Source organism: Solea solea, chromosome 10, assembly GCF_958295425.1.
Source record: "Solea solea chromosome 10, fSolSol10.1, whole genome shotgun sequence".
Lineage (NCBI taxonomy): Eukaryota > Metazoa > Chordata > Actinopteri > Pleuronectiformes > Soleidae > Solea > Solea solea.
Genome location: NC_081143.1, coordinates 8,158,084 through 8,184,151, shown reverse-complemented (window position 1 = coordinate 8,184,151; position 26,068 = coordinate 8,158,084). Strand labels below are relative to the sequence as shown.

Below are 26,068 nucleotides of genomic sequence, written 5' to 3'. Positions count from 1 at the left end.
GGTGTGTTGGAGCAGGGAAACATCAAAGACCCCAGGACCAGGCCGGAGAAACACTGCCATAGAGTATAGAAGAGAATATAAAATATAAGTATTATGTTAAAGGATAAACTGCAACTAAATACATCATAATGTAAAGAAAGCACATAGGGAGCACGAACCTTCACAGTGTCAGCGCTCACTGTTCTCACTGTTTCCACTACATATGGTGCTTTTCCATTTTCAGTTCTAGCACTACTCGGCTCTACTCTACTCGGTTTTGGTATCAGGCGCGTGTTTAGTACTTCCTCAACGGGTCTTCATAGCACGGCTGCACGAAACTAGTGTTTCGTCTTCTTTAAACACAACACAAACTTGTGATGAGTAAAGTACTGTAGTTGTTTTGACTGTACTGAATCATTAGAACCAGTTAATTAAAAAGATTAGTTCAGTACTTCCTGCATGACCAGTGTGCAGACTGCGTCTGACACAGTCACTGAACTGAAATACGGCTGAACAGGTTGTGATTCGGCTCACAAACGCCAGCTTTTAGCAGTGCTGTCACTAAATACACCCGACTCCTCTGTTAAATATTGAGATTTTAGAAATGTCCTTTCTAAATGTTGGAGATGAATGCCTGTTTTCAGGATTATTATATCGATATCGAATGACATAAAAATAAGATGTTTTCCCATATCTCCCAGCCCACTGGCAAACTGTCCAGGGCCTATCGCCCTATGTCAGCTGAGATTGGCACAGCAACTCAGTGACCCTCCTGTGGAGGATAAAGTGGTAGAAAATGGATGGATGATGGATCCCAGCCCTAAAAATAAGAAATCATTTTATCATACACTTCCTGAATAAATTTACTAAAGCTTGCAACCAGTGGACTTGAACCCTGTTGACTATTCAATAGCCTTCAATCTCCAGTCTCCAGGAATACTACTTCCACTTTTTTTTTATCCAGCCAATGATTTCGTCCTTTAAAAAGGGAGTTTTTCCCTCTCCACTCCATTCAAGTGCTTATTGTGTGGACGGTTTCTCTTTATATTGTGCAGTCTTGACCTTGCTATGTTAAGTGCTTTGAGATTACATCACCATAATAAAAGTGAATAGTATTGAACCTCTATGGCAACACAGGTATAGATTTTCGCAACGCCTTACTCTAACTCAGGAGCAAAATACATGTAATAAAAACCGATTCAATTAAACACTCACACACAATCGCCTATACATTTTAAAATGGATGTAAAAAATATAGTATATCTCCTCACCGTCCTCTAGCAGTGAGACTAAAACACAAAAATCCTTTGCTGCCCCAGTTCTGTTCCACACTGTTTAAAAATGCATCCAGATACGACTCATACTGTACCTTTTTTTTTTTTTTCTCCACATTTTTTACTTTGAGGACTTTGAGGAAAAACCTCACAGTTTCTTACATAATATATCACTGCAATTTTAAAGGAATTAGGTTGCGGTCAAGACATATTTTCAGTGGCTGCTTTTCAAAACATCTATCATTGATCATTCCTCTCTGGCGCCAGTGACTGGTCAATATATGCTTTTTGATGTTTTGCTCATTGCCATTAAAAACTACACTTGGCAGACAGAAACAGAAGCATCAGATGTTCCCACATCACTGAATGACCCATCTGGCTGGGACAGCACCTGTCGCCAGCACCGGAGGGACCATTACCGTACACCTGGACTAATATATTTTAGATGATATGGGGCTGTTTTATGAATATGTTTGGCCTGTGCGTTTCAGTTCTTGGCAGAAGATCATTTACGGAAAAAAATAATGAAAACTGGCGAGAAACTAACATGGAGTGTTGATACTTTTATGGAAAAACAGTAACATTCTCATTTCCTCCTGGATGATCACGGTCCCTTATATCTTGCTGTCAAATAGTTTTCAACATTCTAGTCCAGACGACTGAAAACTCTTTGATTGTATTTGTAGTTCCTGGGTTAATGACATGATTAGTGATTATTACTGGAATATAAAAACATACATTTTAGATTAGGAAACATATTATGTTCTACATAATGTAACTGTCCATGTTTTGTTTACTTATTTACAATCCGTGTGTACAGCATATCCTAAAATGATCACTGGGATGTGAATATAAAAAATCTACTTTATCATCACTGTGTATCATTAAAATCCAAGCCTGCAGTTTATTTTTAAAAATGCAATTAAAGATGTAAGGTTACTGCAATTAGATAATTAAAGTAGAAATCATTTATTTATAGTACTGTTTAGACTGCAGTTAAACTGTGATACACAGATAAATAACACGCAAAACAAAATCTACAGCTAAATCAATAAAGTCCTGGAGTCAGTCCTCCAGGAAGTCTCATCGGTGCTGTGTTTGTACAAATTAGGGACAAGAGACAGAAGCCTTTGACTGGGGTGGAGAAAATAAATAAATATAAAACACTGAATTACTGCAATCTAAGTGAAAGGAGCATAGACAACTTTCACCGGATTAGTAATAAATAATAACGTGAGCTTGAGTGTCAAAAAAACTTGAGATTTAGACGTATTTAGATATTTTTAGTAAACTCATGAGGACTTTTCATTGTGAGCCACATTTATATAATATATTATATATGTCACATTTCTGACATCAGCTCATGATCCTGACATGAAAGAGATGCACAGATGTCCATAAAGGAACTGACCTGTTAATAACCGCCATTATGTCTAATGTAATACCGCACCTGCCCATACCAGTTAATAAAAGCCCTGCAACCTATAACTGTGATTAAAAACACACAGGCTCTCATACTGACCTGCTTTGTTTTTACTCGCATATTTTCAATACAAATTTAAATTTAAAAGCAATTTTGGCGAGATATGGGTGATTTATTTTATAGTGCACAATTTAAAATGTATTTAATTATGAAAATTCAATTATATTTTTGTTACCACACGCTGCCCGCCCGCGTTTAGTTCATTTTCACATGTAGCTGAACCTGCAAATGTTATTATTTTTTACACATCACACAAGCTTTTCGCAGGACCGGGTGCAGGACAGTTTGTAAAAACCTGCCCCAACACTAGAGGATAATTGTCCTGGATTTGGCCCTGATCTGGCCCTTCCGACAATCATGGGTGCCTCACGATTTTAGGCTGGTTTGAACGGATTATCTGGCCAAATTATTCTATAGTGTGAGGGTTTAACAGATGCGATTTTAACGTCATCTGACGCACCAGAGTCTTCACAATTTCAAATCTTAGGTTTTAAACATGTTTGATATTTACGACATGACGGTGAGGAGCATGAACACAACCCCGCAGTAACCAATGACAGTGAGTTGACTGGGAAACAAATAACTTGATAACCGCCTTCTCAGCCGTGACTTCATCCACAGTTTTTAGCATTTGTCAGCACAAAACATCGCACACACAACAGCTAAGAACTGACGACGCCGACAGTCCGCCTCCGTGTCTGTTTATACTCTGAAGTCACATTAAATCACACAAGTTTCTGTGAGATCCCAAATCCCTGGAATCTACTCTCCACATTTTTAAAATCAGGTCAGATTTGATATTCCTCTACAGGCTTAATGTAGCGAGAACATGTTTTATTCTGCTTTCAAGAAACAAGATGACACAAGCGAAACTGAAAAAAACTTATAGACAGATTTTGCAATGCCCCATGTACATGTGATATTAACAACTATATCTGGATATTAGGGCTTAAGTTTTGTTTTCCTCCTTAAAAAACACATAATACAAATTCTGAAATTTGGATTTATTGTAACTATAAAATCCTAAACATGAATTTGCCATTGGGGTAAAATTGCAACCAAACACAAACCTGCCTTTAGTTCCAATCGCAAAACTGATGTTTTCTTTGATGTCTGACGCTGCACAACCAAACCGGAGGGTGGGGGGGGACAGGTCATCACTTCTTGCTGCCATTTTGATAAGCTCTCTGAGGAAATAACGGGTGGAATGAGCTGCAGAGCTGCACCACCATGAACTATGGGCGCTCAAGGGGGAACGGCCGTGAAAGTTAGAGAGAAATCGATTCTTCCAAAAACATTAATTTGAATGAATTCATTAAATCTATTAATTGCTCGGCCTTACTGGATTTGTTACAAAGCATACATTTGGAGATAATTTAATTGGCTACTTTAATTCTCGAGGTGATCGATGAATAACAGAGAATAGATGCTTTTGTAGGGCATTTTTTTACTGTCGCTGTTTCTATTTTGGTTTTGTCACTTTCGTTTTTCCTACACTTGCAGTAATTCATGTAGCGGACAACCAATCAAATAGATTTTGCCTTCACCAGTGTGTCAATATGCTGAATTGGCAGAAAAAAACACAAATGGTTCACCTTCAAGAGGTGGCCCAACAGCACTAATCAACACTTATCGATGGCCAAATGGCCAGCGGCTGGCTTGGCGTGTCCTGGCCTTTGGAGAGCTGAACAGATGAGGTAAGATTGGTGAGATGAACTTATGAGCTGACAAAGATGACCGGGGGCAAAGAGAACAGATACACAACAGGACACAGGTGGGACACATCAGAGTGGCAGAAAAAAAGACAAAAAAAAGCAGCACAGCAGACAAAGACGTAAAACAAAACAAAAAATCTAATTTAACAAACGACTGGAGAGCCTCTTTAGATGTTCCTTTAAAGGGCAGATCATTACAGTATGTAACGCGTTGACTGCTGACTTTACATCATTGGCAGAGTTAGGACTGAGCTCACAGTGCCAGACTCCCGCTTTCATTGTGTAGCTACGGGCTTATCAAGAGGATAACTGTTCTTTTTTTACACCCTCTTTTGCCAATAGAGTGATGGGGTGACAGAAGTATATGATTGTGCAGCTCCATACAGAACCTTCCTGTGCATGTATCATCTCCTCAGGTATAATAATGTCTGATTCAGAGTGAAAAAGAAAATGTATTAATGTAAGAGGCAGATTCATGAGAGTGTTAACCATCTTCCATGGAATCAGTAAGACCTCAGTCACGTACAGTTATCCCAGAAAGTGATGAAATATTGCTGATATATTTGACTGGTTTGTTCCTCGTGGGAAACTGAATCAAATTGGATTTAAAAAGCTCAAGAGGTTTTAACTGGGACAGTGTTAAATCAGTCTGAACCAAAGTCTGTTGTCTGTAAAAAGCATGAAATTAGAAAATGGCTTTTGGGCGTTAAGTTGGGCAAACTGTCAGCGTCCGGTTCGCCACACTCAGACAATCCTAAGCCTCTTTTTGAGCTTGGCAAAATCCTCAGATTGCCGAAGTACAAAAGGCATCAGGTAAGGTAACAACTCAGCCTCCTGGGAAGCTGCAAATGTTCTCACTCTCAAAGCCACATGTTGTGCTTAATACTAATCAAGCTAATTCAAAAGCACAGTATTCAAATGGGCTCAGTGGGGGTTACAATCCAAAATGAAACATCCACCGTCTTAAAAAGCCTCAAGCTTTCAACTGAAAGATGAACAGTGACATCAAAGGAGAGCACATCTGTGTGCCTCTTAGTTTTAACAGTGACCACTGATTTATCAAAGTTAAAGTGTAACTAAACCACTAAACCACTGTGTTTATGTGTATGTAGTCATGTTATTTGTGGATCCAGATACAAATCTGCTGTCACTGGGACAAAAGTCGGATAAGCATATCCAGATTGTATCTAGCTTGATTATTTTGGAAGTCTGAAGAGCTAAAAATAAGATGAGGTTTGATTTTTCCAAAGCTGATTCAAACCACATACAGCGGTGGTTTCGAATGGTTTTAAATCGGATTTTTACAGATCTGTTTCAATCAGAACGTCTCGGTCGACAACAACAATGACGAGACGGAAGTTAAATGGAGGTGCAGCGATTGACACAGTGAAAGAACTTCGATAAAAGAATGGAAGACAACCACAGACGGTGGGCGGACGAGGAGATTGCTGCACGCATGGCAGCACGCAAAGGCGGTTAGAATTTGGCTTGACGTGTGTTGGTGTTGTTTGCTCACCCAACTCTCGGGTTCTTACGGTACTGTAGGGGGGTTGGGAAAGGTCATTCAATAACTATGTTTTTGAATTTTCAGTTTTGTAATAAAGTCTTAAATTAATATAAAAATATGTCCGATAGATTTGAAGAAACACTTAAAAGGAATAAAGCAAATTGTGTGTCATTTTACTCTTGTCTGACCGAGTACAGCAGGTGTCACCTTATTAGTCCCATCCCAGAATTCACCTGCAAATTATTAACAATTTTGTGCCATTTATTTATGTTATTGATTTTAATACTTGCATCAAAATGTATCTTTTGAAGGATATGCAAGTGATATGCTCTGCCTGTTACAGGCTTCTTCATGTTGACGTTGGGTTTAATATTGTGACATTTTATGTTTTAGTATCCAGTGTCAACCGGTCAGCATACAGCTCTGACATTTCAGTATTTGCACTTAATGTAAATTGTGTTGATGGATAATGTTGTACTTTGTTGTGAAGCTAAACCTTTCAAATATGGATTGCGTTAGAGAATGAAAGCTCATGTTGTTCCATGCCTGGATGTGTAAATAAGCAATTGTCTGCTGACACATTTGTGTTAACAAATTTACAAGGTGATAATTTGTCAGTGTTGTGTTTACAGCTTGTCGTTGCTGTCAAGTGGCCAAAAAATTCCGATTAATGCAGCTTTTAAATAAAAGAGTTGCAATCCCTACATTGTAGCTTGTTGGCAACACTACTTCGTTCAGAGATGACAGACAAGGACTACAGGCCACGGTATGACTCGTCAATTATTAACACCCTTTTAACATTTATCTTGCGTCTAACAAATAATATTAGTTAGAGCATTCTTCAACAGGATAATGGAGGAGACTTCAGCAGTTGCAACAAGAACATTAAGGCATTCAAGGTGCTATTGAAAAGCCAACATAATCTAGAAGTAATAACTCCTCATAAGAACATGATTCAAAGCTACTCATAAAAAATGTAATGGTTCAAAAGGCCATTTTATTAATAACCCAGTTCCTCCATCTGTCTGCAGCAGGGCTATATTGGGAGGAGAGACTGTTTTGAAAGATTTAAAAAATTTAAAATAGTAACACGGAATTCAGCTTTTGATTCTGGCTGTAGGTGTACAGGTGGACATGTCTTTGTTGCAGCGCGATGATGCCTGTCCTGTCTCTAAAGTCATCCTGAAATCACAACATCAAAAAATATCTCCCTCTAAGTGACACAATCATTTGATTTGTGTTTTAAAAAACAAATCCTAGCTGGAGCAATAACAATGAATGCTGGTCACAGGATTACTTAAGTCCTATCAGTAATGTTTTAGTTTTTTTTAAAGTTGGGCTGGAACTGGAAGAGACTTTTCATGAAATCTGAAGCAGATAAAGACACTCTAAAACAATTACAGACACACTGAGGGTGTGCAGCGATCAGATGCAATGTGCATGCTGCAGAACCATGATGCTGCGGCTTTTTAACACTGAAATGATCAAACATTAAAGCCGTTGTAGAAAGAAAGCAGTTGAAACTGAATTTTTGGGATCACCACCCCCTTTCGTGAGCTCCTCATCATGAGCGTGGACAGGAACACTCATTTCAAACATACCAGATGAACCGAGAAAGTCTCTCCTTCTCTAATACGGACACGTTTTATTGTCTGTCTCTTTTTCCTTTTTAGGTTTCTTTGCAAGCAGTTGTTGCCTGTGCTAAAGGAGCAACAATTCTACCAGGGGAAGCCTAAATGCAGAGTCCATGTAGAGGAACAGAACGAGAATCTCTCTTTGTCTCTGAACTGCCGTGGGATTGGTCAAAGCCTCCTGTGACACTTCACATTAAAGCCTCGTTTAGATCTGGATCTGACTTCAGGTCTTGTATGATACGTAAAGTACGTAGGAATCATTTGCGGCAGCGTCAGTTTCGTAAACGACACGTTGCAGCTCGCCAATAAATTCCACAAAAAAGACAAACGATGGAAGACATCCAACGTTCTGTAGTCTTCCTTCTTGGCATGTGGCTGGTTTATGACAAAGAGAAGATAAGCTTTTAATGTGTGAGAGAAATCTGCAGACTGCACGTAAATACACGGTCATTTTTCTCGACCGTCGCACATAAGTTATGATTCTGTTGACAAATGAACACACATCTTTCTAGCTGCTGGAGCTGGACCAACGAAAGGGCGCCAATAACTGGAGCACTATCGATCAGATATGTCGGTACGTCTCTCAAGATCTGACTACAGAAACACTATTTGTGTAACATACCAACCTGACCTGCTAAGTGGAAACTGGGAAACTGCAGAAATGTCAGTCTCTCCCAAATCAATTGAGTTAGATTATGCTGAAAGGTTATTATGGAATTACTGATCCAGAGATCAAAAAAATGTGCCAGCTGTACCTTTAATATTATCACATGAACACAGATAACATTTCTATTAGGGCTGCAATTAATCGATTATTGAGGGGTTTTTTTTTGGTTCTCTGATGTTTCATTTTCTGGTTTCTTTGCTCCATATAACAAAAATAATTTTGGTTTGGGGAGAAAACTAGACATTTGAGAACATCATAATTTCCTGGTTTGGTAAACACCGATCAACATTTTGTGACAGATGAATCGATTATGGAAATAATCGTTAGTTGCAGCCCTAATTTCTCCTATGAATTGTGTTTTGTGGTTATGAGTTGGTCCAGTGAGCTGATGTGAAGCTCAATGACAAACTTTGAAAATGAGAATTAGTCAAACACTGCTTATTATCACTTAATATGGCCGACTAACTCATTAAATGAGATCCCTGACTGAGTTTTGATCAAATGATTAAACAGCAGTTTCATAAGAGGCTTTTTGGGTTATTAACTTGTGTATGAGGCCGCGCTATCGCACATCCATATAAAAAAAAAAAAAAAGCAGCAGGGGTCAAATGACTCATTATCATATGTCACTCAGTGCTTTGCTCTGGTAATTACTGGGAACAGGAACATGAAAACACTCATTTTCATCTTCTCGAGGCTCATGTGAGCAGCACGTGACCTGTGATTGTAAGTACAAAGACACCAAGTGTGAGGGCAGAGCTCGTTACGTCGTTCTGACAGTAAGAAAGAGGGAGTTCAATTAGGAGTTCAGTTTTGTCAGTGCAAATGTCAGCGCTGGCTCTTCTCGGGACGACATCATCTGACGCAATGCAGTACACGCATAGTAGAAGGTTTAATTGACTTTAAAGAGAGCACTCGCTCAGCAGATGACAGCTAAAGGCCATGCCAGAGGCTTGGTGACTGCACGTGCTCTGGTTTAATGCTCGGAGCAGAACTCCATCACTTTTCATCTTAGTGTGTTTTTTTTTTTGATCGTTTGTTTGGTTTTGTTTCGTTTTTTTTCCCCGTTTGTTTATTCCTTTCTTCAAATAAGCAGTTTGTCAGCTTTGGTGGATGGTGAGCTCCAACCCAAGACACTGTGCAGAGAAGGGGATTATTTGCTGTAGCTCTTATCACAGGATATGTCAATATATCTCCTTCAGGACAAATACAGCTACAATGCAGGGCAAGAAGGTGCATATTCCACCCACAGGGTCTTTGGCTTTTTCCCTTTTTAAGCATCTTCATAATTATTCTTCATAAGCTCTCAGCTGAAATCATGCATGCTTCCTCCTACCTAAAACCCTCTATTTGTGCAGTAAAAAGGGAGAAAGAAGAAAAGGAGCAGATGTGAGGATTCTTAGTTGGTTTCTGTGTGACTGAAATATCTTAAAATGAGCTACACAAGACAACTCATCTAAAAAAAAATAATACCTGAAAACATTACGGCTCAGTAAGACCAAAGAGACTATTTTAAGGGAAAGCTACTTTGCTGATAAGCCGTTTTTATGTGACTGTGTCACAGTAAAGTCGCAAAAATAATTGCAATACTTTTGGATCATTTGCAGTAAAAGCCACCAGTTCAACGGCAATAAAGAAACTCTAATTTTAGGACTAATTTTGGGCTCCAGCCCTAAGATTGTTGAACACATTATTAAAAGCCACTCACCAGGAGCTTGTGTTGCTATAAGCTGCTGCAAACCAGAGATGTGTGTCAGTTTCCTGAGCTATAACCATGTTATTTATCTACAAATGTGCATCTCACTGTGATGGTGTGTTTGACTGCTTGTGGCATTTTTGGTGTTTCGTTGAGGTTTTGCAACCAGACATTCACAAATGTCACCTGCAACAAGACTCCTGTCAATCATACTGGTGTCCACTCCTACAGTATGTGCTATAAATTAGGGCTGATCAATTTTGAATAAATATATTACAATAATTTTTGAAAGATCAAAGGGAATGGTCATTTTTACATCATTATCCTCATTTTCATTTGAAAAAACATATTTAAAAGGATTACTGTGTGATATTTGTGCAGATCTGTGAGAAACAAAGATGTTCCCTCCCATCTGTAGAATAAAATGTGTGAATTTTTCAGCCCTACTCTATATGGGAACATCATTTTACCAAATCCACAATCGTCTGTTGATGAAGAACCTAGTGACTGAGACCATTAACTCCTCAAGAAAATGTTTAATGACATTATAAAGCAAGTGAGAAGTGGACTCATTTTCCCATGGACTTCCATGCAAACTGACTTTTTTTTTCCAAGCAGTGGAGTCGCCCTCTTGTGGCTATTCAGTACATTCTGACTTCCTGATTAGCTTCACCCAGAGAAGCGGAAAACTACATCCAATTTTTGAATTCGGTCTATGGCTGTGATTAACTTGCGCTTGGGTTTGGCACAAAGGAAAAGATCAAGGTTTTTCCACATGCAATCGTTTTGTGGAACTTTTCTCAATATAATAAAAGACGCATCAGCAGTTTGAGGTTTGGGAAACACAGTGCCAAACAGTTAGTTGTAGCCCTAAACCAGAGGTAGCCTGATTAATCAATGTATTTAACCATTTAATGTATATAATCCATCCATCCATTATGTACTGCTTTATCATCAGTATTAAGTACTTTTACACATTTTTTTCTAAAAAAAATGCCCATCTTCATCAGTCGCCTTCTAATTAGGGTTCGAGCAACAAGGTTGCAAGAAACCTATTGAAACTGGAAGGATTATTAGGGTTCGAGCAACAAGGTTGCAAGAAACCTATTGAAACTGGAAGGATTATTATTAGGGTTCGAGCAACAAGGTTGCAAGAAACCTATTGAAACTGGAAGGATTATTATTATTAGGGTTCGAGCAACAAGGTTGCAAGAACCCTATTGAAACTGGAAGGATTATTATTATTATTATTATTATTATTATTAGGGACCGAGCACTCACACAGTGTGCGAGGACCTATTGTAATTCGAGCAACATGGACCGAGCACTAACAAAGCAGTGTGCAAGGACCTAGGACCGTGCACAAACACAGTAGTGTGCAAGGACCGAGGACCGGGCACGCACCTAGCGCGCGTAGGGTCCGAGCCCACGCAGTGGGCGAGGACATATTGTTATTCTAGGAATTATTATTATTATTATTATTTTTCTCTCCACGGGATCTTGAATTTGACCCCCTGAACCAGCGTGAAAACGGACGAAAATTGGCACGCACACCAGAACTGCCGAAAAATTCGATAAAATAGTGGAATTGCGAAAAACCAATGCAAAATGGCTCACTAGCGCCCCCACAGGTCACTGCCTATGGAGCAGGCAAAATTTAGTTTTACCGAATTTCCCGAAACTTGGTGGGGCGATTGTTCGGCGCAAGCCGAACAATAAATCCTTTTGACACCATGACCTCGACTCAACAGGAAGTCGGCCATCTTGGATTTGGCGTCCATCTTGGCGTTTTACAAGTTTCGTAACTGAACGAACTTGTCTGAGGGCGTTCATCGTAGCAACGCGCAAAACGCGTCAAATTGTTCCAAACCCATCCAAGATCAAAAGTTATAGAAAACTTTCGCAGATTCAAAGGGGCGTGGCCACGGCAGCCATCGGAATTTTGGCGAATTTCGGCGTCTCGCCACGAAACAACACGTGTGCTATAACTTCGCTATACTTTGTCCTATCCGCACGAAACTTCATACGTGACACGAGACCCCGCCCCTGAACACGTCTACGAATGCGAACTTGACCCCAACGCCATGTCGGCCATTTTGATTAACGCGTTTCGCCGCTAAACAGGAAGTGCCCTGTAACTCGCCCAAAAATTGACCGATTGGCTCCAAACTTGATATGTGAGACCATGGGCCCGCCCTGAACACATCTGCAAGACATCACCTGCACACAGGAAGTAGGTCGCCCAAAACAGGAAGTGCCCTTTAATTCCGCCAAACATTGACCAATCGGCCCAAAACTTGATATGTGAGACCAAGGGCCCGCCCTGAACATGTTTGCAAACCATCACCTGCACACAGGAAGTAGGTCACCTGAAACAGGAAGTGCCCTTTAACTTTGCCAAACATTGACCAATCGGCCCGAAACTTGATATGTGAGATCAAGGGCCTGCCCTGAACACGTCTGTAAGACATCACCTGCACACAGGAAGTAGGTTACCTGAAACAGGAAGTGCCCTTTAACTCCGCCAAACATTGACCAATCGGCCCAAAACTTGATATGTGAGACCAAGGGCCTGCCCTGAACATGTTTGCAAGACATCACCTGCACACAGGAAGTAGGTCGCCTGAAACAGGAAGTGCCCTTTAACTCCGCCAAACATTGACCAAGCGGCTCCAAAATTGATATGTGGTACCAAGGGCCCGCCCTGAACACATCTGCAAGACATCACCTGCACACAGGAAGTAGTTCCTCTGAAACAGGAAGTGCCCTTTAACTTCACCAAACATTGTCCAATCGGCCCAAAACTTGATATGTCAGACCAAGGGCCCGCCCTGAACACGTCTGCAAGACATCAGCTGCACACAGGAAGTAGATCGTCTGAAACAGGAAGTGCCCTTTAACTTCACCAAACATTGACCAATCGGCACGAAACTTGATATGTGAGACCAAGGGCCCGGCCTGAACATGTTTGCAAACCATGACCTGCCCACAGGAAGTAGGTCTTCCCAGACAGGAAGTGACCCGTAACATTGCCATACGTCAACCAATCTGCATTAAATTTCACATGTGAGATAAGTAACCCGGCCAGAGCCCACGTTATACATGACATGCCGGTAGAGAGTGGCGGCCGCGAGGTCCCGTACAACGCTGCTTGCAGCTTTAATTATTCTTATTATTCCCCCAAATGAATTGCCTTTTTGAGGCCTTTCCCATACCCCAAAACTCACCAATTTTTGTGACCGCATCAATCCTGGTGTAAATTTACGTCTGAAAAAGGTTCGGGGAATGTGCGTCGAAAATTGAATGTGGGAGGGGCCAAGAAGTGCGGCGCCACCTGTCCAAATTCACCATGACCAACACAAATATCGCACATGCACGAAATTCGGTACACATGTGTAGTGGGTCAGGATGAAGAAAAAATTACATTATGACCATGATCCAAACCCAACAGGAAATCCGCCATCTTGGGTTGATTGGCGATTTTTTGGCGATTTTGGCGAATTCGCAGCAATGGTATTTGAACTAACTCCTCCTAGAGTTTTCGTGCGATCACCTTCAAACTTGGTGAGGTCCCTGTGGACCAGTTGAGGAGCTCACGGTATCAAAAGTTTTTTCAAATGTCGCACGGCGCACGAGATAGGGGGCGGCAAAGTTCGTGATGATTCTGATGTTTCGCATCAGAAAATTAAAACTCTTATAACTTTGCGATGGAAGGTCCGATCCGAACCAAACTTGCTATGACTGATGATGGGCCATGGCTGAAGACGTCTATGAAAAAACGGTGAAGTTTGAAAACAGCGCCTCCTTGTGGTGAAAGAAAATACACCAAAAAAAAGTTTTTTTACGATTACATGAATAACTTTTACACAGATGATCGTACCGCACTCAAAATTGGTGACAACAGTCAAAACACATGGTAGATGATGCGTGATCAATATGACGACAAATCGTTTAACGGTGTTGCCATGGCAACGACGCAAGGTCGGATTTTTGGGACAAAAAATCAAACTGCTACAACTTCGCGAATCCTGGTCCGATCTGAACCAAACTGGCTAGGATTGATGATAGTCCGGCCCTAAAGACGTCTATATGAAAATATTCAATTTCGAAAACAGCGCCCCCTGGGGACAGCAGACAATATGACAGCTTGTATTTCAATTATCTCCTCCTAGAGCTTTTGTGCGATCACCTTCAAACTTGGTGAGATCAATGTGGACGAGTTGAGCATCAAAAGTTATCAAAAGCTTTTTAAAATATTGTATGGCGTAGGAGATAGGGGGCGCCAAAATTGGAGATAATAATAATTTTTCACAACAGACAATGAAACTCTTATAACTTCGCGATGGAAGGTCTGATCCCAACCAAACTTGCTATAGTTGATGATGGTTAGTTGCTGAAGACGACTGTATAGCTGAAACGGTACATTTTGAAAACAGCGCCTCCTGGTGGTGGTAGAAAATTCTAAAAAAAGAAACTGTTACAACTTTGCTAATCCTGGTCCGATCTGAACCAAATTTGCAAGGATTGATGACAGTCCGGCCCTGAACACGTCTATATGAAAATATTCATTTTCAAATACAGCGCCCCCTGGTGACAGCAGACAGAATTACATTTATAGTTTTTGATGCTGCTCCAACAGGGATTGTTGTATCCACTTGAAACTTAGTATGTGGGACCCCAGACCTTTCCTCAACATGTCCGTAAAAGGTCAACTCCCTACAGGAAGTGGAACGCCCGAAACAGGAAGTAAAGTCTTACATTGTCCGATTGACACGAAACTAGATATGTGAGTTACCGGACCTTCCCTGAACATGTTTCCGGAGACGAACAGGAAGTCGGCCATTTTAAACAGGAAGTGCCCTCTAACTTTGCCGTACGTTGTCCGATTTGCACAAAATCTTATATGTGACACCAGGGACCTGTCCTGAGCATGTCCGTAAAAGGTCACCTCCCTACAGGAAGTGGAACGCCCGAAACAGGAAGTAAAGTCTTACATTGTCCGATCTGAACAAAACTTGATATGTAAGACAAGGGAACTTCCCTGAACACGTTTACGGAGAAGAACAGGAAGTTGGCCATTTTAAACAGGAAGTGCCCTCTAACTTTGCCGTACGTTGTCCGATTTGCACGAAACGTTTTATGTGACACCAGGGACCTGTCCTGAGCTTGTCTGCAAGAGATGACCTCCCAACAGGAAGTGGAATGCCCGAAACAGGAAGTAAACTCTAAGATTATCCGATCTGCACAAAACTTGATATGTAAGACAAGGGAAGTTCCCTGAACACGTTTACGGACACGCACTTGACCGAACAGGAAGTCTGCCATTTTAAACAGGAAGTGCCCTATAACTTTGTCATACGTTGCCCGATCCCCCTCGAAATTTGGAACGACATGCGTAGGGACGCCGCTGAAAATAACTAGTACTGAAAATAACTAGTACCGCGCGCGGTGAATGAACGGGTGAGAGCGCGAGGCACGCGGGGAGCCGTGGCACACGGCGACCCGCGTGGGTCGGCTCGAACCCGTTCAGAACCGCGCGCGGTACTAGTTATTTTTATTCTTATTATTCCTTAAAGTAAATCGCGTTTTTGAGGCCTTTCCCATACCCCAAAACTCACAGATTTTTGTGACCGCATCAATCCTGGTGTAAATTTACGTCTGAAAAAGGTTCGGGGAATGTGCGTCAAAAATTGAATGTGGGAGGGGCCAAAACGTGCGAAGCGACCTGTCAAAATTCACCATGACCAACACAATTATCGCACATGCACGAAAATCGGTACACATGTGTAGTGGGTCAGGATGAAGAAAAAATTACATTATGACCATGATCCAAACCCAACAGGAAATCCGCCATCTTGGGTTGATTGGCGATTTTTTGGCGATTTTGGCGAATTCGCAGCAATGGTATTTGAACTAACTCCTCCTAGAGTTTTCGTGCGATCACCTTCAAACTTGGTGAGGTCCCTGTGGACCAGTTGAGGAGCTCACGGTATCAAAAGTTTTTTCAAATGTCGCATGGCGCACGAGATAGGGGGCGGCAAAGTTCGTGATGATTCTGATGTTACGCATCAGAAAAACAAAACTCTTATAACTTTGCGATGGAAGGTCCGATCCGAACCAAACTTGCTACCATTGATGATGGGCCATGGCTGAAGACGTCTATGAAAAAACGGTGAAGTTTGAAAACAGCGCCTCCTTGTGGTGAAAGAAAATACACAAAAAAAAAGTTTTTTTTACGATTTCGGGAATAACTTTTACACAGATAATCGTACCACACTCAAAATTGGTGACAACCGTCAAAACACATGGTAGATGATGCGTGATCAATATGACGACAAATCGTTTAACGGTGTTGCCATGGCAACGACGCAAAGTCGGATTTTTTGGACAAAAAATCAAACTGCTACAACTTCGTGAATCCTGGTCCGATCTGAACCAAACTGGCTAGGATTGATGACAGTCCGGCCCTAAAGACGTCTATATGAAAATATTCAATTTCGAAAACAGCGCCCCCTGGTGACAGCAGACAATATGACAGCTTGTATTTCAATTATCTCCTCCTAGAGCTTTTGTGCGATCACCTTCAAACTTGGTGAGATCAATGTGGACGAGTTGAGCTTCAAAAGTTATCAAAAGCTTTTTAAAATATTGTATGGCGTACGAGATAGGGGGCGCCAAAATTGGAGATAATAATAATTTTTCACAACAGACAATGAAACTCTTATAACTTCGCGATGGAAGGTCTGATCCCAACCAAACTTGCTATAGTTGATGATGGTTAGTTGCTGAAGACGACTGTATAGCTGAAACGGTACATTTTGAAAACAGCGCCTCCTGGTGGTGGTAGAAAATTCTAAAAAAAGAAACTGTTACAACTTTGCCAATCCTGGTCCGATCTGAACCAAACTTGCAAGGATTGATGACAGTCCGGCCCTGAACACGTCTATATGAAAATATTCATTTTCAAATACAGCGCCCCCTGGTGACAGCAGACAGAATTACATTTATAGTTTTTGATGCTGCTCCAACAGGGATTGTTGTATCCACTTGAAACTTAGTATGTGGGACCCCAGACCCTTCCTCAACATGTCCGTAAAAGGTCACCTCCCTACAGGAAGTGGAACGCCCGAAACAGGAAGTAAAGTCTTACATTGTCCGATTGACACGAAACTAGATATGTGAGTTACCGGACCTTCCCTGAACATGTTTACGGAGACGCCGTTGACCGAACAGGAAGTCGGCCATTTTAAACAGGAAGTGCCCTCTAACTTTGCCGTACGTTGTCCGATCTGCACAAAACCTTATATGTGAGTTAAGGGACCCGTCCTGAGCATGTCCGTAAAAGGTCACCTCCCTACAGGAAGTGGAACGCCCGAAACAGGAAGTAAAGTCTTACATTGTCCGATCTGAACAAAACTTGATATGTAAGACAAGGGAACTTCCCTGAACACGTTTACGGAGACGAATAGGAAGTTGGCCATTTTAAACAGGAAGTGCCCTCTAACTTTGCCGTACGTTGTCCGATTTGCACGAAACATTTTATGTGACACCAGGGACCTGTCTTGAGCATGTCTGCAAGAGATGACCTCCCAACAGGAAGTGGAATGCCCGAAACAGGAAGTAAACTCCAAGATTATCCAATCTGCACAAAACTTGATATGTAAGACAAGGGAAGTTCCCTGAACACGTTTACGGACACGCACTTGACCAAACAGGAAGTCTGCCATTTTAAACAGGAAGTGCCCTATAACTTTGCCATACGTTGCCCGATCCCCCACGAAATTTGGAACGACATGCGCGGGGACGCCGCTGAAAATAACTAGTACTGAAAATAACTAGTACCGCGCGCGGTGAATGAACGGGTGAGAGCGCGAGGCACGCGGGGAGCCGTGGCACACGGCGACCCGCGTGGGTCGGCTCGAACCCGTTCAGAACCGCGCGCGGTACTAGTTATTTTCAGTACTAGTTATTAGGGTTCGAGCAACAAGGTTGCAAGAACCCTATTGAAATGCAAAAGATTATTATTATTATTATTATTATTATTCCTAAAAGTAAATCGCATTTTTGAGGCCTTTCCCATACCCCAAAACTCACAGATTTTTGTGACCGCATCAATCCTGGTGTAAATTTACGTCTGAAAGTCGTTCGGGGAAAATGCGTGGAAAATTGGAGGTGGGAGGGGCTAAAAAGTCACGCAAAAAACTTCTATTAGGTCAACTCATGTCGGGTTTAACGTACGTGAACGAAACTTGGTACACACGTTCATTAGGTGGGGACGGTCAAAAAAGTCGATGACGACTTTCCCGTGAAACCTACAGGAAGTCCGCCATCTTGGGTTGATTGGCGATTTTTTGGCGATTTTGGCGAATTCGCAGCAATGGTATTTGAACTAACTCCTCCTAGAGTTTTCGTGCGATCACCTTCAAACTTGGTGAGGTCCCTGTGGACCAGTTGAGGAGCTCACGGTATCAAAAGTTTTTTCAAATGTCGCACGGCGCACGAGATAGGGGGCGGCAAAGTTCGTGATGATTCTGATGTTTCGCATCAGAAAAAAAAAACTCTTATAACTTTGCGATGGAAGGTCCGATCCGAACCAAACTTGCTATGATTGATGATGGGCCATGGCTGAAGACGTCTATGAAAAAACGGTGAAGTTTGAAAACAGCGCCTCCTTGTGGTGAAAGAAAATACACAAAAAAAAAGTTTTTTTACGATTTCGGGAATAACTTTTACACAGATAATCGTACCGCACTCAAAATTGGTGACAACAGTCAAAACACATGGTAGATGATGCGTGATCAATATGACGACAAATCGTTTAACGGTGTTGCCATGGCAACGACGCAAAGTCGGATTTTTGGGACAAAAAATCAAACTGCTACAACTTCGTGAATCCTGGTCCGATCTGAACCAAACTTGCTAGGATTGATGATAGTCCGGCCCTAAAGACGTCTATATGAAAATATTAAATTTCGAAAACAGCGCCCCCTGGTGACAGCAGACAATATGACAGCTTGTATTTCAATTATCTCCTCCTAGAGCTTTTGTGCAATCACCTTCAAACTTGGTGAGATCAATGTGGACGAGTTGAGCATCAAAAGTTATCAAAAGCTTCTTAAAATATTGTATGGCGTACGAGATAGGGGGCGCCAAAATTGGAGATAATAATAATTTTTCATAACAGACAATGAAACTCTTATAACTTCGCGATGGAAGGTCTGATCCCAACCAAACTTGCTATAGTTGATGATGGTTAGTTGCTGAAGACGACTGTGTTGCTGAAACGGTACATTTTGAAAACAGCGCCTCCTGGTGGTGGTAGAAAATTCTAAAAAAACAAACTGTTACAACTTTGCCAATCCTGGTCCGATCTGAACCAAACTTGCAAGGATTGATGACAGTCCAGCCCTGAACACGTCTATATGAAAATATTCATTTTCAAATACAGCGCCCCCTGGTGACAGCAGACAGAATTACATTTATAGTTTTTGATGCTGCTCCAACAGGGATTGTTGTATCCACTTGAAACTTAGTATGTGGGACCCCAGACCCTTCCTCAACATGTCCGTAAAAGGTCACCTCCCTACAGGAAGTGGAACGCCCGAAACAGGAAGTAAAGTCTTACATTGTCCGATTGACACGAAACTAGATATGTGAGTTACTGGACCTTCCCTGAACATGTTTACGGAGACCCCGTTGACCGAACAGGAAGTCGGCCATTTTAAACAGGAAGTGCCCTCTAACTTTGCCGTACGTTGTCCGATCTGCACAAAACCTTATATGTGACACCAGGGACCTGTCCTGAGCATGTCCGTAAAAGGTCACCTCCCTACAGGAAGTGGAATGCCCGAAACAGGGAGTAAACTCTAAGATTATCCGATCTGCACAAAACTTGATATGTAAGACAAGGGAAGTTCCCTGAACACGTTTACGTACACACACTTGACCGAACAGGAAGTCTGCCATTTTAAACAGGAAGTGCCCTATAACTTTGTCATACGTTGCCCGATCCCCCTCGAAATTTGGAACGACATGCGCAGGGACGCCGCTGAAAATAACTAGTACTGAAAATAACTAGTACTGAAAATAACTAGTACCGCGCGCGGTGAATGAACGGGTGAGAGCGCGAGGCACGCGGGGAGCCGTGGCACACGGCGACCCGCGTGGGTCGGCTCGAACCCGTTCAGAACCGCGCGCGGTACTAGTTTTTATTATTATTATTCTTATTATTCCTTAAAGTAAATCGCCTTTTTGAGGCCTTTCCCATACCCCAAAACTCACCAATTTTTGTGACCGCATCAATCGTGGTGTAAATTTACGTCTGAAAAAGGTTCGGGGAATGTGCATCGAAAATTGAATGTGGGAGGGGCCAATAAGTGCGGCGCCACCTGTCCAAATTCACCATGACCAACACAAATATCGCACATGCACGAAATTCGGTACACATGTGTAGTGGGTCAGGATGAAGAAAAAATTACATTATGACCATGATCCAAACCCAACAGGAAATCCGCCATCTTGGGTTGATTGGCCATTTTTTGGCGATTTTGGCGAATTCGCAGCAATGGTATTTGAACTAACTCCTCCTAGAGTTTTCGTGCGATCACCTTCAAACTCGGCGAGGTCCCTGTGGACCAGTTGAGGAGCTCACGGTATCAAAAGTTTTTTCAAATGTCGCATGGCGCACGAGATAGGGGGCGGCAAAGTTCGTGATGATTCTGATGTTTCGCATCAGAAAAACAAAACTCTTATAACTTTGTGATGGAAGGTCCGATCCGAACCAAACTTGCTATGATTGATGATGGGCCATGGCTGAAGACGTCTATGAAAAAACGGTGAAGTTTGAAAACAGCGCCTCCTTGTGGTGAAAGAAAATACACCAAAAAAAAGTTTTTTTACGACTTCGGGAATAACTTTTACACAGATAATCGTAGAGCACTCAAAATTGGTGACAACAGTCAAAACACATGGTAGATGATGCGTGATCAATATGACGACAAATCGTTTAACGGTGTTGCCATGGCAACGACGCAAAGTCAGATTTTTGGGACAAAAAATCAAACTGCTACAACTTCGCGAATCCTGGTCCGATCTGAACCAAACTTGCTAGGATTGATGACAGTCCGGCCCTAAAGACGTCTATATGAAAATATTCAATTTCGAAAACAGCGCCCCCTGGTGACAGCAGACAATATGACAGCTTGTATTTCAATTATCTCCTCCTAGAGCTTTTGTGCGATCACCTTCAAACTTGGTGAGATCAATGTGGACGAGTTGAGCATCAAAAGTTATCAAAAGCTTTTTAAAATATTGTATGGCGTACGAGATAGGGGGCGCCAAAATTGGAGATAATAATAATTTTTCATAACAGACAATGAAACTCTTATAAATTCGCGATGGAAGGTCTGATCCCAACCAAACTTGCTATAGTTGATGATGGTTAGTTGCTGAAGACGACTATGTTGCTGAAACAGTACATTTTGAAAACAGCGCCTCCTGGTGGTGGTAGAAAATTCTAAAAAAACAAACTGTTACAACTTTGCCAATCCTGGTCCGATCTGAACCAAACTTGCAAGGATTGATGACAGTCCGGCCCTGAACACGTCTATATGAAAATATTAATTTTCAAATACAGCGCCCCCTGGTGACAGCAGACAGAATTACATTTATAGTTTTTGATGCTGCTCCAACAGGGATTGTTGTATCCACTTGAAACTTAGTATGTGGGACCCCAGACCCTTCCTCAACATGTCCGTAAAAGGTCACCTCCCTACAGGAAGTGGAACGCCCAAAACAGGAAGTAAAGTCTTACATTGTCCGATTGACACGAAACTAGATATGTGAGTTACGGGACCTTCCCTGAACATGTTTCCGGAGACGAACAGGAAGTCGGCCATTTTAAACAGGAAGTGCCTTCTAACTTTGCCGTACATTGTCCGATCTGCACAAAACTTTATATGTGACACCAGGGACCTGTCCTGAGCATGTCCGTAAAAGGTCACCTCCCTACAGGAAGTGGAATGCCCGAAACAGGAAGTAAAGTCTTACATTGTCCGATTGACACAAAACTAGATATGTGAGTTAAGGGACCTTCCCTGAACATGTTTCCAGAGACGAACAGGAAGTTGGCCATTATTAACAGGAAGTGCCCTCTAACTTTGCCGTACGTTGTCCGATCTGCACAAAACCTTATATGTGACACCAGGGACCTGTCTTGAGCATGTCTGCAAGAGATGACCTCCAAACAGGAAGTGGAATGCCCGAAACAGGAAGTAAACTCTAAGATTGTCCGATCTGCACAAAACTTGATATGTAAGACAAGGGAAGTTCCCTGAACATGTTTACGGACACGCACTTGACCGAACAGGAAGTCTGCCATTTTAAACAGGAAGTGCCCTATAACTTTGCCATACGTTGCCCGATCCCCCTCGAAATTTGGAACGACATGCACGGGGACGCCGCTGAAAATAACTAGTACTGAAAATAACTAGTACCGCGCGCGGTGAATGAACGGGTGAGAGCGCGAGGCACGCGGGGAGCCGTGGCACACGGCGACCCGCGTGGGTCGGCTCGAACCCGTTCAGAACCGCGCGCGGTACTAGTTATTTTCAGTACTAGTTATTTTCATTCAACATTTGATTCCTTTGTTTTGGCTTCAAAATCACTCATTGGTTGTACAAATGTAGTAGCAGCATTTTTTATTTTAGCGTACCCATCAGGCTGGAGTCATATGAGCACTCACCTTTGACCTCTTGTCTACAAAAACATGTCACAACATCCTCTCCAAAGAGATGTTTGTACACTAGAAAAAAAAACTCCATTTAGCAGCGCAAAATAGGAACGAAATCTTTTAGATCACAGTAAAAAGAACTGAATGTTTTTTGTGGATATCACCACCTCCACTTAGGTGCCATCAAAACAATCTCACGAGGGCCGTCTTGTTAAAGGCAGCACAACATGTTTGGGATTAATGTTAGGGATTAAATGGCTTTACCTGCAGAGACACGCATGTCGACAATGAGTTCTGAACTAAACTACCTGCTCCTGCAACAAGAGAGACGCTTCAGTGAGTGGCTCAGTGGGATGAATCTCGACACCTCATTTCAACTATATACTGTGTCACGCTGGAGTCTCCGTCGTGTGCATCGCATCACTGACAATTTAATATTTTGATGCTGCTGATTTAGCTTGGTTTAAGCAGTTTTTAACAACAGGAAAGTCTCTCTGGACAAATAAAAAGCAGAGTGAATAGAGAAGTATGCAAACTATGTGGGTTTAAAAGGTATTATGAGATCACCCCCCCACCCCCCCACCCCACCCCAGAATTCATTGCAGGTTTGCAAAAAGATATTTATATTAATGAAGAGAGCAACAGCTCGCTGCTTGCATTGATGCCCCACAGAGTTGATCTCCTTTAGTGTCATCCCTCTATTCAAGAAAATAGGCTACTGCTGAGCACATCATCACTCTCCCTCCCTATAGTTCCCTACATCACCACACTGAGGCTGGTGAACAGGCGTGAGTGGTCGTGATTGTGATGAAAGCAGCACGCACACACACATACACACACACACACACAGTATTTAGCATTTTTATAAAGAAGGACATTCTTCGCAGACTCTGATGGAAACATGTGGCGCTAAACCGAGACTTGTGTGCCATACTCTGTCATGTCACTCTCCTATACAGTACTTTTATAAGTCATGCACTTATAGTTACATCCAACATCTGTCTGTGCGCGTGTGTGATGGCTTGTGTGTCCCTGAGAAGGAGGAGGATGAGGAGGAGGATGAGGAGGAGGAGGAGACACTTGATGTGTCAGACTTGGCACGGGAAGCGGCAGGAAAACGGAAGAAAAATGTGTTTCCACAACGTGACTGCATTCAAAGCCTGAAAACCGTAATTTGAGATATGAATTCATTACATGGCCTCTCCTCAGCAGGAGAATGTGATGCAACAGCGCCGCTCAGCGACGCGCGGCCACTGCGTCCTCCTCCTCCCTCTCCCTCTCCCTCCTTTCTCTCACTCGCACTCCCGTGTCCTCCTCTCCTTACCTTCGGTGTCACAAAGCGTGGCTGCTGCAGGTTTGCGGTCGCGGGGGTTTTGCGCCTTCTTCTTCGGAGTCCGTATGATGAATGCTCATGAGTTTTAGTGGCGTGGTGGCGCGAGGGCCCGTGCGGGCAGCAGCCGCCGTGACCTGACCGTCTACTGGCATATTGATTCTTTCTCACTGCGTCAGTTAAACCAGAGGAAAAGTGTTCAAACTTGATCTGGAAAACGGGGGGAAAAAGAAAAAGAGAACTATAACAACAGGTCTGTTAATGTTTACTGAGGTGCAGCTTCACAAATGCGCAGACTTGTTGAATTCCACGGTGTTCAATGGAAGCACGCGCGTCTACACTGAAGCTGCTGCTGATGATGATGTCGTTAAATTCACCAAAAGTCATTCAAATTCTAACTGAATTACAAGTGTATTTGTTTATGTGTGAATATTTATATATATATACGCCTGTTGTAGAATGAGGACAAAACATTTTTTTGGGAGGACATGTTGACCTTGTGAGTAGTTTTTGCTGGTCCTCACAACTTTAAAATGCTTTTTTAGGGTTCAGACTTGGTTTCAGGGTGGAGGTTGGAATTAGGTTCAGAGTGAGGTTATGTTAAAGGCTGGGATTAGCCATTTAGTTAGGATGGGTATGGTTAAGATAAGGGGAAGAGGGGATACATCTATGTGTCTAGTGTCCTCACTGAGAATGCCATACAAAGTGTGTGTATTTCTGGCATAAACACTGGCCTATAGTCAGAACCACCAGTCCTCATCAAGACCAAATCCTGGTCCTAATAGGGCTGAATGTTTCGTGGTTGATGATATTGTTAAGTTCAAGCTCGGTTAGGTGTTGGGTAAGGCTTCGTTTAGACTGTCCAAGTGAATGGAAGTCAATGAGATGAAAAAGTCCTTATAAGGATATAGATGCACAAACCGGCGCGTGCGTGTGTGCATGCGTGATGTGTGTGTGAGAGAGCGAGCGAGCGAGCGAGGGGGGGGGGGGGTGTTTGGGGTTGGAAAGAGGGAGAGCGCGCGTTAAAAACAGCCTGTGGCTCCTGAGCGAATATTCCCCTCACGCTCCTCTCTTCTCTGACTCTGTGACTATGTAGCTCGTGTTATGTAGGACACGCAGCAGCAGCAGCAGCAGGTTGAGTGTCGCGGACTCGGACTAAGCGCAGAGAGGAACACAAACCAGCCGTCACTGCTCCACTTTGAGAGGAGAGTGTGCGCCAGAACAAAAATGATGCTCCATCTCCAGCGTCTCTCTCTCTCTGAGAGTTTCACTCACAGCACAGAAATCATCAGTCCACTATGATGCAAATATTATCCAGTGTCATCACTCACCCCATTCCCGTGACACATCTCTCCAGGCGGCCAGGTGGAGATGACATTGCAGCCTGTTACTCCATTCGGGTGCCCTCGGCAGGAGTGGGAGTCACATCTACGACTCTCCTCTGGTCACATTAATCCACTAGTTTCTCCTCCATTCAGTGCCTTCCCCCCACCCCACCCCCCCAGCAACAAAACCAAGACACCAGCACACGGATAAATCCACCTGTCTGCCTCTGGAGACCTCCCCCCTCCACAGCGGCGGAGAGGTGTAGTATTCCTCCCGGTAAAGATGTCAGTCGCCGTCCATGGAAAGGTTGGAGACGCAGGAGAAGGAAGGGGAAAAGAGGTGAAGGTGAAAGGGGGGGAGGAGGGGAAGCCTCTCTGTCGTGCAGGGGGGGGTGGGGGGGGGGAGATGAGTTAAATTCTAGAATCCAAAAAGACAAACGCTTTGGTTTGGAATCTCCAACAGCAGCCCCGCGCGTTCCGCAGTGAGGGCTCGTGGACTGGTCCGCGCGCCTCCTCCACCTCCTCCTCCTCCTCTTCCTCGCGCGGGTTCTTGGAGACCGAAGAGGGGATTCCGTCACAAATAACACCAAGACGCACACGCACACATATTAACTCACTCACTCTCTCAACACACTCTCTCCCTCTCTCGAGCTTTTCCCTGACGCGCTCTCCGCACGAGTTCCGCCGCCGCCGCACTCCTAAATGACCCGAAACAATTCAGAATTCAG

General features: G+C 42.8%; 1 protein-coding gene across 1 annotated transcript in view; it reads right to left on the bottom strand.

Moving 5' to 3' along the window:
• Positions 1-25,715, bottom strand: part of grin2ab (glutamate receptor, ionotropic, N-methyl D-aspartate 2A, b) — a 129,339-nt gene extending 103,624 nt beyond the window's left edge. Inside the window, exons 1-2 of the mRNA XM_058641284.1 lie at positions 25,347-25,715; positions 24,010-24,225 (exon numbers count right to left, since the gene is read on the bottom strand). Coding sequence (XP_058497267.1) covers positions 24,010-24,225; positions 25,347-25,364 — 234 coding nt within the window. The 5' untranslated portion in view covers positions 25,365-25,715. The remainder of the gene's footprint in view (positions 1-24,009; positions 24,226-25,346) is intronic.
• Positions 25,716-26,068: the final 353 nt, after the last annotated feature.